At 42.8% G+C, this 12,669-nt stretch overlaps 2 protein-coding genes across 2 annotated transcripts in view; one reads left to right on the top strand and one right to left on the bottom strand.

Annotated features, from left to right (window-relative positions):
• Positions 1-2,042: 2,042 nt before the first annotated feature.
• On the bottom strand, positions 2,043-8,046 carry RBM12B (RNA binding motif protein 12B). The gene is made up of 3 exons (XM_085306545.1): positions 7,896-8,046; positions 5,530-5,575; positions 2,043-4,805 (listed from the first exon to the last, which is right to left on the bottom strand). Exon 3 carries the CDS (start codon positions 4,775-4,777, stop codon positions 2,672-2,674), a length of 2,106 nt encoding a protein of 701 aa, XP_085162671.1. The 5' UTR covers positions 4,778-4,805; positions 5,530-5,575; positions 7,896-8,046; the 3' UTR covers positions 2,043-2,671.
• A 2,057-nt stretch (positions 8,047-10,103) lies between these two features.
• Positions 10,104-12,669, top strand: part of TMEM67 (transmembrane protein 67) — a 31,729-nt gene continuing 29,163 nt past the window's right edge. The window contains exons 1-2 of the mRNA XM_085306437.1: positions 10,104-10,293; positions 12,148-12,236. Of these exons, the coding sequence (XP_085162563.1) occupies positions 10,110-10,293; positions 12,148-12,236 (273 nt within the window). The 5' untranslated portion in view covers positions 10,104-10,109. The remainder of the gene's footprint in view (positions 10,294-12,147; positions 12,237-12,669) is intronic.

Below are 12,669 nucleotides of genomic sequence, written 5' to 3'. Positions count from 1 at the left end.
CTGACTGCTCAGGTCTAGATGATGCAGGCTTTTATCAGTTCTTGATAGGTGTATTTTGCTGCTACRTTGAAAATGCTGGACCATCCATTTGGGAGTAGGATCACCTTGTCTTCTTCAGATCAGCAGATGTCAAGGATCTCCTGAATGCCTTAAGCTGCTTTCATAAACGATCACTTACTAGTTTTTAAAAAAAGAAAGGTCGCTACCATCAAATCAGAACTTTTCGACAATTGTAGCAAAAGCAGACGCAAATTAAGCATACTTAAGCTAGACATATTTAACAGCATAAATTGCATTTATTTTTTTTTTATAGCTGCAAGTTTAGAATCCACTGTCTCAGTAACCTTCTTGATAACTGACTGATGTATAGACGTTCTTTCCCAATACCCCTCTGCTTCAGATCATTTAAGCATACTTGGAAGAAGTACAGCTTTAGTTTTTATGGATCTTAAAAAAAATCTTTTTCACTTGCCAATCTGACATTTCATAGATTAATTTAAATAGTCATAAGTTGTTGTTTGGCTTCAAAGCCAAATTAGCTGTTAGGCAAGCAAACAAAATCTTTAAATTACACAGTTACGACCTTGGCCACTATGAGCTTTGTGTCTGCTTCTGTGTTTGGGGGGGGGGGGGAGGACACTCCTAAAAATTAGTGGTACCTTATCAGAAGTTACTCAGACTTTTTGGAGAACAGATAATGTCACTGACATAAATGTAAGCTTTTGTTTTAGAAAAAGCCTAAGCCATAAATAAACTACTAAATTTGCCCTATCCCTCCAACCTCCAAGTTCTTTTAATTAAAAATTTTTATTTTGTGTAGCAACTCTATTCTAAAAGGTTGGAATTTTACTGATTTATTTTTTGTTTAAAATTCTCCAATGTATACTAGCCGAAAGAATTTTAAAAACAACTCATCATCAAAAGCTGATTAACTAGAGATGAGCTGCATTCAGCTGATAATAGAGAGGCAAGAATTCATAGTAAAGATCATATTTACTTAAAAGAAGAACCACACTGAAGTTTTCAACTGCATGATTGGGCCACGTRAGTTTATTTTGAGGATTCCTGGTAACAGATGTCTTCATTTTCCCTGTAAAGTCTCTTAGCTTTGTGTTTATTGAACCCTTTAGTGCAACTGGGAAGAAAAAGCAACGGAAYTTTTAAAAACTATTTAATTTTGGAGGAACATTCAGAATACAGTACAGTTCCAAAGCTGACTCCTACTCGACTGTATCCAGATTTTGAAAATTTGGCCATTGTTAAGTTTTTATCTCCAAAGAAATCTACATATATAAACTTGTCTTCTACAAGATTTTCTTTTAAAACTTTTTCCTAGCGCTTATAACAGACAAATAAAATGCAAAAGAAACAAAGCTACACTAGTCTTTTAAAAATTTTAAAACAAAAAGTGGGGTTTTTTTTGTTTCCAGAGTTTATGCAAATAACTAGTAATTGATGACTTCATGCACAGGGAGTAATTAAAGGGTTGACTGCCAGTGAGGGTGATCAGTCACTGGAACAGGCTATGGAGCTGCTGCAGTTAAGGTTGTAGAGTCTCTATCCRYGAAGATACTCGAAACCCAAATGGACAAGGTGTTGAGTAARCTGCTCTACAGTTGGCCCTGCTGTGAGCTTGGGGGCTCGGCTAAATGATCTCTAAAGGYTTCTTCCAACCTCAACTACTCGATGAATCTATGATTTTTCAGTTATCACCTGAACAAAGGCTAACGCTACAGTTTTCATCAATGTGTTGGAAGTTTGCTGGCTTAGTTTGAGGGGGGGATTACAACGTTTCATAGAATTCCCTAGTACTCCAAATGCTACCTTGTATAATCTCAATGTCAATATACACTATCAAGAAAGCCTATCAAACCAATAGATAACACAGATTTGGAGTCACTACAATCTAAACAGTCACTGCTATGCTGACAAGTTTTAGTAGTTCACTCTTCCCATAGAAAACAGCCAGCATCCTTCTCAAAACTGACATATACTGAGCACGGTAGCTGAGATAGTAATTATGCAAGTTTTAAACAAAGACACACATTTAGTGGATTTTTTTATTGTTATTTTAAAAAGTCGCAAGCCAGCAAAGCCAGCTAATGTGAACAAGAAGCTCTTCACCTTCCCCTTCACCCCCCCATTGAGATGCCTGTAACCACATGAAACTGAACCAAGACTGAACAGTTTACACAAAAAATTAAGTCAATTTTATTTTTTAAGCTATTTTCAATAAAAAGTGTAATCTACTAATGCAGGCAGCACTGAAGTTTTTCTACTTGAACTGTTTGTGTGGTCAATCATTCAGCACTTACATTTTTGATTATTTGATGCAAAGTCATGGGACATGGAATTAAAGCAAACTGGAGGGGAAAAAGGAAAAAAATAAAAATAAAAAAGGAAGCATTGCAACTCCATGCTTTTATACCTTGATATTCAGTGTCCTCCAGAATTTCTGGGCTCTTCTCTGCCACAAGAAGCAGGCACAATACAGTTCTCAGATATCTTAACCGTACAGATATTTCAACCAGAACTAAACAACTAAACTAGAGACTATTTACAACCGTTGATGGGAACTGTTTCTTCTGCATCGTCCAGTAATTTAAAAAGTGAAAATAACTGTCAACACTGTCAAATCTAGAATACTTTATTCTAGAKCATTTTTCCTCCTTTAAAGCAAACTCAACTTAACTTTCCGTGGACCAATTGGCCTATCATTCAGTTCATTAATAGCAGCCATAGCTTCCTCATAGTTTGTCATAGCAACAATGGCATCACCAGAAGGTAATCCTTGCTCATTATACTGTATAGAAACCGACTCTGGTATGACTCTGTAGCCATAGAAAAAATCCAGAATCTCATTAGGAGTAGCTTTAAATGGTAAATTTTTCAATCGAATAGGAACAACGCGTTCAGAACCGCCACTGAAGTTTGGATCTGGCATAAATCTTCCTTCAGGAAAACTTCCCATTTTACTATTTCCAAACTCCATTCTGCCAAAAGGTTCACCGTCACCACCAAAATCCATGAGTGGTGGAGGACCTCTAAAATCCTCAGGAGGGCACATGAAGTCCTCAGGGGGGTGCCTAAATTCAGAAGGATGCCTAAAATTCCCTGGGGGACCAAATGAATGCATGGGTGGTCCCTGTGGTGGGCCAGATGGTGAACCAACTGGACGGGAAAGCTCACCTCTGTCATATGCCAGTGAATGACCTTGCATTTCACTTGGTCCAGACAATGGAACAGTTACACCAAACTCCTGCATCTGCTCTTCAGATATAAGTCTTAATAATACCTCTGTTCCCAAGAACCTTCGCCGATTTAAGTTTTCTGCTTTCATGGCTTGTTCTTCAGACTTGAACCTCACTAATGCTTCTCCCAGCCCAACTCCTTTGTCATCATAGAGCAAGTAAATATCATCTTCATCAATATCAAATCTTGCAAAGAACTTTTGCACTTCAATTTTTGTCACATCAAATGGAAAATTTCTTACATAAACACATATCTTAGGACCAGAATGACCTTCCCGATAACTTTTTTCCTGTATTCCTTGTCCAGGATGATCCCTTTCCTGTGATCTTTTCCTCTCACAAGAATCAATTATTTTCAACATTGATCTTCTTGAAATTGGAAAAATGTAAACAGGACGATTGAGAAGAGCCTTTCTATGATATTCCAAAGCAGCCTGATAATCTCTCTCATTCCTTAACATCACAAAAGCATCTCTAGTCCTCCTCTGATGTTTATCCATTAGGAACTTTATTTGTTTGCTGCAAATATCCAGATCAGAGAAAAAAGCTCTCAAATCTCTCTTCTCAAGACTAGTAGATAAATTTCTTAAGTGTATGTAATATTCCTGGGTGGGAGGTGAACGGGAACGTGTTCTTTGTCTCCTTGGTGATCTGGAGTGAGAATGCTTCCTTGAATGCATGTAGCCTGCACTTCTTGCTGGAGAATGTTCTTTGCACAAAAAGCGATCCATTTCATTTGTCATGTCTACTCTCCCACCGTATTCAATCCACCGTTCCTCTGTAGATGGACTTATTTCTATAAACCTCTGACCCATGTACTGTCTATGACGTTTAAGTCCTTCTAAGGCATCCCCAGGTGTGGCAAATTTTACCAAGCAATCACCATTGTTTAAGCCATTGCGATGCTTTATCAGAATCACTCCATCCACACATAACCCAGAAAGGAAAGCACGTACTTCATCTTCTGTTGCAGAGTATGGTATACCACGTAGAAAYAAGTAAAGATCATCTGGATTAAATGAATGAGAATCTTTTCTTGACTGGTTATAGCTTGATTTAGGTATACCTGCATCACCATGTCTTGTGCCATTAGCATGGAAACCAGCCTCCGGATGATTTGGTGGACCATAACTAGATTTACTCATTCCTTTTGTAATAGCTGCAACTAAATGTGAAATGTCTCCAACACCCGATGAACCGGAATTATTACTACATGTTCGTCTAGACAAAGACATAGTTTCTCGTCCCCCACGATCAAATCGTTTCCGGCTCATTTCTATGGTATTCTGCATTTCTGTCTTGCTGCTGAGAAAGAGGTCTATGCGCGAGTCCTTAATAAACCCTCCTGAACAGCTCATCGCACGTCGTGCATCTTCATCTGTTGCAAATATAATAAAAGCCTCCCCAATTTCTCCTCCAATAATATGCACACCTCCATCAGGAATATTCAATCCCAAGAAGAAACGACGAATATCTGCAGGACCCGCAATAACAGGAAGCCCCTGTAAACGGATGACTACAGCCATGCTGAGCTCAACCCACAGCAAAAATCACCTGCAGACAAAAAGGTACACATGATAGCACGTCTTTAGTACTCAGCTATTACAGTATCTTAACACTTAAGCTAGAGCCTTTTTAATCAATGTCCTTGTCTCAATCAAGAGAAAAGGCATCAAACAAAAAACTCACAAGTTCACACAAGAATAAGATTAAAGCAGGATTCACTGGAAGTTGATTAGTCAGAACAATTAGCTACTCCACCTGCACATGTGCACAGATCTATCAATATTCCGTATCCTAAGGGCAACAAAATCCACACCTAAGTCACTCCTCACCATCCACAATACATAAGGAACACCTAAGACCTTCACGGCATAATTACTGTATGCCAGAGATCTCTGCCCAATCCTAAGGAACAAAAAAATTCCTGCTTACTTTGGTCAAGAGACTTGCTATCATAATGCAGAAAATACTAGATGATAAAATAAGAAAGAAAAAAGAATAACTACATCACTGAAAAATGAAGTAATTCACCAACAATGATGACTTTAATGCTTTGTCAAGTTGCTCTACTCAGTGATCAGTTCTGTTCAATAATGTGTATATTTTCTCAGCGTTCAAAAATGTTGTCTCTTTCATGTAGTCAGAGTATTAACTGCAGCAGCCACATGCACTCAGGAGGGTATTTCCTATTTCCCAGCCACAAGTCTGTGAGAAAAGGCCGTGTGTGATCTTTTCACAATACTCAGTGAAAAGTGTTAAGCTTTTGGCAGCTTACCTGTTTCTGCTTGGAAGACCTGATAAATTCTGTAAAATCAACTTAACTGTGGAAAGAAAATGAAACATAATTAATGGCTGATATCCGTACTTTGGTTTACATACTGTGCCACATTGCTGCAGCTCATCCATAGCAATGGCTAGTATTAAAGCCAAGCATTGTAACGAAACCACAATTTGAGGCACCATGAAGAACTCCTTCCTTGTTCCAATGGAAAGACAGCAAAATGCTATGCATTGCATCTTTGTGTCTCCATATTAGAAGCAAAGAAAATTCAAAAGTTAAGTTGACTTCTGCAAATGGTGAAAACACGCTGATGTGCCACACTGAACTGTTGAAATGAAACAGACTGATTGTAAAGTGAGGGGAAAACCTTCAATTCTTTGAGTCCTTGAAAGATGCACAAGTCCATCTCAAGATTACTGTACATGTCCATTCTTCTGAAGTCCACCCGCTTTCAAATTTCACAACAAGGGTATGCTACTCACCATTCCAGCACTGCACTTAAGGGTATACAGCATAGCTGATCACATGAAAGAGCAAAAATAGTCAACAAGGAGAAACTTCAGTGACCACTTCAATTTACAAAGTAGAGTTCACTATTTTCCCTAATTGTTTACTGTCTTTCAAATATAAGAACAAGACTCACTAACATGAACATATCCCAATTTTCTAATTATCATCTAATGTCACAAGATACATAGCACAGTACTCTCATAGAATAAAGACAAGCCTCCATAGCAGCTGGCTACATCTCTTAAAAAAGTAATAAGAAATAAAACGAAAAGCCCAAAACCTTGATTACAAGTGTCTGAGAACATCCCCTGGACAAAACCCTTGCTCAATAACAAGTGTTATAATAAATAAACAATATTTCTGATGCAGTTTTCTGTTGATCACAGTACCTAATCATTCCTCCTGAGTTTACAAAACTAGAGCAAAGCCCAAGTTCTTTAACTGATTCTATGTTGCTTCTAAATCTGCAGTTTGTAAACACAAACTGAAAACATCTGTCTGATAACTGCAATGAAAATCACCAGCTCTCCATATCTCTATAATCTATCTTCTCAATAGATGTGACAGCAGTGTCAACAAGCAAGGAGAGAATTCAAGGGTAGAATTTTCTTTCAGAACCTTCGTTTCTTGAAAAATCAAATCCGCTGGCCTGCTATTTCATGACGTATGTATTTGTAGCATTTCTGAACTTCACAGTTCTGCATTCCTATCCCAACTTTTAGCCAGCATTCAGAACCAGATATCCTCAGTACTTCTTTGGTGGTAAACGTCAAGTTCTCCACGATGGCCATGGATACAAAATACAAACCGCAGTGCTCAAACGAGACACACTGATTCCAGATCACAACGTGGTAATTAAGAGGTCCACAAACAGAAAGTCAAGTCCAGRCAATAAGCTTTTACTAGCTGTATGTTAAGCAATCAAGAAGCGGTAGCAAACATAGGCAAGCTGTCCAGCTGTTTAAATGAATGACCAAAGTGTGACTTTCAGAATGAAAATAACAAGACTAAGACCAGATCAACTGAACAAGGGCTTCAAAGAACAAGTATTTAGCTAATAGATGGTAGCCGCACGTCAACAATTTAGAAGCACAGAAGAGTGCACGTTAATACTTCAGGAAATTCTGTATTTAAACTGAGCTAAACAGAAAGTAGTACTGTGCCTATGCTTCTACAGCCTTAGCAGAGGACATTCCAAATCCCATTAAAACTTCATACTGCCTCACTCAAAAACAACCCTGTAAATATTTCACGAAAATAGACTAGCACTTTTACTACTGGGGAGAAGGATCTGCATGCCACGAAGCATGCAATTCAACAGGAATCCCCACAGAAATACCAGAAGTATAAARCTATTTTGTTTTTTGAGAAATATTCAGGTAAACAAGTAATTGGTCAGTCAGAGAATTCCTTATTCCAGTCTTCTCGAAAACAGGCCTTAGCAAGTGAAGTAAGTTGTTGCAAGTGAAAGCTTTCAGGCCACTGACGGATGCGAGGGAGCCCTGCAGCCGGGCGCGCTGCACGGCCGCCTTCGGCACAGGGCCGTTYCTCAGCGCTGCTGCCTGGAGAAAGCGGGTGAGAAGCCCGAAGCGGCGCCGCCGCCGCACACAGCCCCGCTCGGAGAACAAGCCCGGCCTCCCCGCGGCACCGGGACGGCGCTGGGGGCGCCGGTCAGCGAGGGGCGAAAGCCGCCAGCCGGGACGAGGTGGCCTCAGCGCGGGCAGCCGCCGCGCAGCCGCTCCGCCGGCGAGAACCGGCCGCGCGCATGCGGATCGCGGCGCGAACCCCGCGCCCTCGGCTCCGCAGAGCGSCCGGGCAAGCCGGGCGACCCCATCGCGCCAGCCACCCACCGGACAGGCCGCCGGGACAGGCTCCGCACCGAGCCCCGCTCCCCGCGGCTCCCGGCGCTGCACCACCAAGATGGCGTCCTCCTTCCTTCCYCCCTCCCAGCAAGCGGGCGAGATGCCGGACTGCGCCTGCGCGACCCCGCGCTCTCCTTCGACCTCGCGGCTGAACTTGCACGAATCCTTCCGGGCCCTGCTGGCCGCGCGGAATGGCACTGTGCCCCGCCCCCACCACGCGCTCGTGCGCATGCCCGGAGCACGCAGCACCTCCTCGAACCGCCTCCGGGAGGAGAGACCGGGAACGCGCCTGTCGCTTCTCGCTGCGCATGCGCCGCTTCCTGCCCGGCTCGCTCCAGCGCGCATGCGCTGCGCTCTGGCGGGTGTTAGGAACGTGTCGCGTTGCGCGGTCCTGAGGGCGGAACGTGCGCGGCCGTTTTGCGGCAGTRCGCATGCGCCGCGGGACGCGCCTGGGGTGCGGCGTCGCGGGTGGCGGGCGGGAGATCAGTGTCGTCCGCGCCGCGGTGGCGGGGCAGCGCCGGCTGCGGTGGTCGCCAGGGTTACGGTTGTTTGGCAGTGGCCTTCAGTCTCCCGCTTCAATCAGTCCCGGCGCCTGCCTGGCGCAGGAATAGGGGAGAGGGAGAAGCCCCTGCGAGGGACAGTGGTCCCGGGGCTGAGGAGCCATTGGGAGCCGGCCCAGGCCTGCGCCTGCGCCTGCGGGCGCCTCCGGCACCAGAGATGGGGTTTTGCATCCTCTACTGCTCACAGGTGGTTTCCAAAGTTCAGGGGGCAATTTAAACCAATTTACAACCTCAACTTTCTCAGGGTTGGCTCCAAGTCTATGTTGGGAGAAAACGGAGGGAGAGATGAGAAAGCAAGCGGGAAGGCTGTCCATGTGGAAAGGGAGAGGCAGGCTGCTTTAGTCGTTATGATTAGGTATTTTTTTCTACTGTTTATCTCACCTCTATTTCCTTGAGTTTTACACAGTCTCTTGTATTTCTAGACAGCAATTATGTTGCTTTTCAGGTCCATTCTGATAGACTAAAACAAACTCGGTTATGGTAAATTCACCATCCCTTAATCATGCCAGTAGCCCTTATGGGTCTTTCCTGGGATTAACTATATCTTGAGCATAGGAAATAGAATTTTTAGAAAGTGCTTCTGGTGAAGTCTTCTGTAGAGCCACATCCAAAGCACACACACAGTCTTTTGGATATACATTCTCTGATCTAATTATACAACTACATAGTACTGATGGTTTGGTTACATTGTGAACAACTGATAAAATTGGTCCTTCCATTTGGAGAAGCGTGTTTCCATTCTTAGAAAGTAGCTAGAAAATAAATGACATGAGGCTGACTAGAAGATGTGATTTGCCTTCTCTTGGGATCAAGAGGCTTGCTGGTTATTACAATATTAATGACTATGACATACCTCTTCAAATGATAGGGTTTAGAAGCGGTGGTAGAAGTCTCAAAAAGTTTGAGTTGAGATTCTTGAGAATTATTTTTAGTGCAGGTATAAATGCTGTTTTTTTATGGAAGTAATCCTAACCCCACCTTGCTAGCTTCACTGCCTGGGTACTTGGTTCAGAAGGAGCTGTTTTCTTATTGACTGGAGATGTTTAAAAAAGCACACAACATAGGGATCAGAATTATCTGTGACAAGTGTTTACTATCTTCAGAAGAGRAATGAACAGGAACTGAAGCATAAGGTGTTTAAGCGTAATCACACGATATCTCAGCCTTTAAAAACCTCCTGTCAATTCAGCAATACAAAKCTCATTAGGAAGGAAGCATTTGGTGTGATAAGCATATAGGCTTTGAAGCAACGCTAGTATATGGACTTAAATAGTCATGCAGTTATCAGTAAAGTGATAGTGAGGAGTGATGAAAATCAAAGACGTGCGAGTGAGTACCCAGGAGAGTTTTGGTAATGTTTGAGGGAAAGTGARCAAAAGCATGATGACAGGTGAGAAAAGCGGTAACTTCTTTGGCTTTAGGTCTGTTTTCCATTTTGCGCGATCGGTCTGTTACCTGACTTCCTACAAAGGAAAACAGCACACGCACACCACGCTGCGCTACCCCGCGCTGCCTGCCGCGCTCTCCGCTGGCCCTCCCCGGTCTGCCGCGAACTCTTCGCTTCCTGGGCTGGGCCCTTCGGGGCTCCGTAGGAGAGGCGATCGGCCAATGAGAGCGCGCGGCTGCAGGCCGCCGGGTAGCCATGGCGACGGCGCGGTGCTGGGGCGCCGCCGCGCTGCTCCTCTCGCTGGCGGCGCGGCTCCCGCCGGGCCGCGGCTTCTCCTTCCCGCTGCGGCGGCCCGGCGGCTGCGGCGACGCCAGTTACTTCGACATCTCCCGCCTGGCCTGCGGGTCGTGCGGGCCCCACCAGAGGCCGAGCGCCGGGGGTGAGCGACCCGCCCGGGGTGGGGGAGCGGGTGGCGGCGGCTGCCCGGCTCCGCGGGGTCCCCCGGGCCCGGGAGCCGTGCAGGGCCGGCGGTCCCTGTGGGAGCTCCTGGCGGCTGGAGGCGCTACGTCTGGGCTCCAGTCTGGGCTGCTTCGGTTTGCAAAACGGTTGTTCTCAGGCACGAATCTGAAAACGCAGTGAAAACGGTCAGACCCTCTAAAAGACATGGGCTTCTGCTGCAGATATGATATCTGTATTCTGCTGTATATGCAAGAACAGTATACRTAGACCTTTAATCTTTCTTTCCTTAGGTGTTTTTGTACCCACTTTTTTATCAGTAAAATTCTTTAGGTCGCTAAACTTCTGTTCTCGAACACTACCAAAACTTGAAGCTTCTTGTCAAAACTCCGGTGTCTGAGATCTTAAATATCTGAGACCTTCAGGCCATACACAAATTAATCCAAGTCCCATGTGGGAATTTGGAGCACACAGCACATATTGACAGTACTAAGTGAAAAATACAGGAGCAATGTTTGCTTTCTTTAAGAGACGTGAGGGTATGATAGTATTCTTCTTTTACAATTGCTCAGCCTTAGAGAAGTGGTAGATTCAATGGTGTTTGTACATTAACAAATCAAACTAAGACCCAACAGCTTTCTTTGAAACTGGTGCCTCAAATGCATCATCTGGGTTGCTATGCTCACTTAGGTAAGGTTCTGGTTGGTGGACTATTGCATGCTCTACTTCCTACAGCAAAGCTACAGCAAGAAGGTTGGGTTGTGCCTTGCCTTTGTCTCCACTCTGTGGGATACTCTCAGTATGAGACTTAGGTGAAAGATGGTCACCTGTTTTACCACCWTCATGGTATCTTAAGAGTAACCCTGTTGTTTACCTGGAGAAGAAATGTATTGTAGGAGTTTTCAGGTCCACTGATAATGTAGGTATCTAAATCTGTAAGTCATTTAGGTTTGAATCTTACTCTAACATCAGTGTTCAGCTCAGGGCTTCAATCAGAGATATAAGCTCCACAGAGAACTCAAGAATTTAGACTTCTGTGAAGCATCTTCTTGGAGCAGTTTAGGTAGCTTCTACTCAGTCTGCTGTTTGTATCCGCTCTCAGTTCCACTTGAATTGCACCACTCTGGTCATGCACTGGAAACCTCAATGGCCAGTTCATGACTGTATATCTACTTTCAGGCGAGATGCCTAAAAAAATGAAGTTATCGTCACCCTGATCATCACGATGCCCTAATCTGTATTGATGTAACCCCATTAGGTTTTTTCTTTTTTTGTAGGTAAATAGGAATTTGGKGCCTGCTCACTAAATAGTTGATCATTTTGACTGATCATTTTAACTGACATTGTTTCAGTAAAACTTGTCAAATGAACATCCTACTAGTGCTTTAGGACTACAAAACCTTTTACAAAATTTTACATGTGTTTTTGTATGTGCGTTTCTATGGCCTTAAATAATAAACACATAAACCAGAATCTATTCTAAGTGCTAATAAAATGTATTTAAACTTGCAGAGAGGGGTCCACAATATGTTGGAGGAAAAAGGCTTTTGGAGGAAACACTGCTGAGCTCTGAAAAGTGTCTRCAAACACAAACACACAAGCCCTATGTAGTTTTTCTTCCACTGTATCAGTCAACCTAATACCATTTTCCTAAAACCTTTTCCTACAGTCTCTACATCTATGTTTTTAAAAAGCAAGGTAATTTTCATGCACATGGCACTTAGGTGTTTTATTTGTGTAGCTAAGAGATTAAATATATATCTCMAGAAAAGTAGTAGTTCTGGGGAAAAAAACAGCTTAGATTTATACAGACTAGAAGTGAATTATTTTTTTGCAGGTCGTTCATGTGTGTGCCAGCCAGGATTCAGGATGGTTTCTAATAATGGTGGGCCATTTGTTACCTGTGAAAAATGCCCAGAAAACATGGTAAGTATTGAATTTTTCATAATTTGCCATAATAATGCTTTTTTGTAAGACTGAAATTTCCATCTAACTGCAAGTTATTTTTCATTAATTTAAGATTATATTTGAAAAACAGGTTTCCTTGAGAGTTTGTTTTGTGTAGTATTCCCTTTACTCTTTAAACCTGTTGATTATTATTTTGCAGGTACCTTGTTTTTAGGCAAAGTAGGAGTATTTTAAATGTGTAATTTCCTTTTACTCCTTTTCCTTTCTGCCTCATGTTGTATTATCCTTAACCTGAAACCACTTCCTTATAGAAAGCCAAAGATAAGCTTCAACTTTGTTTAAGCTTACAGTTTGCCACAGGCACCAGAGTCAAACAGCTTTTTCCTGCTATAGTAAATAGAGAAATATTTCTTTACCAAAAACAACTCTTGAAAGTAAGAGGCTTCTAGAG

The sequence above is a fragment of the Rhea americana genome, unplaced genomic scaffold, assembly GCF_003343005.1.
Source record: "Rhea americana isolate MKP2758 unplaced genomic scaffold, rheAme1 scaffold_0, whole genome shotgun sequence".
NCBI classification, from domain to species: domain Eukaryota; kingdom Metazoa; phylum Chordata; class Aves; order Rheiformes; family Rheidae; genus Rhea; species Rhea americana.
The sequence above is the reverse complement of the archived record's forward strand: the minus strand, read 5'-3'. Positions and strand labels throughout refer to the sequence as shown.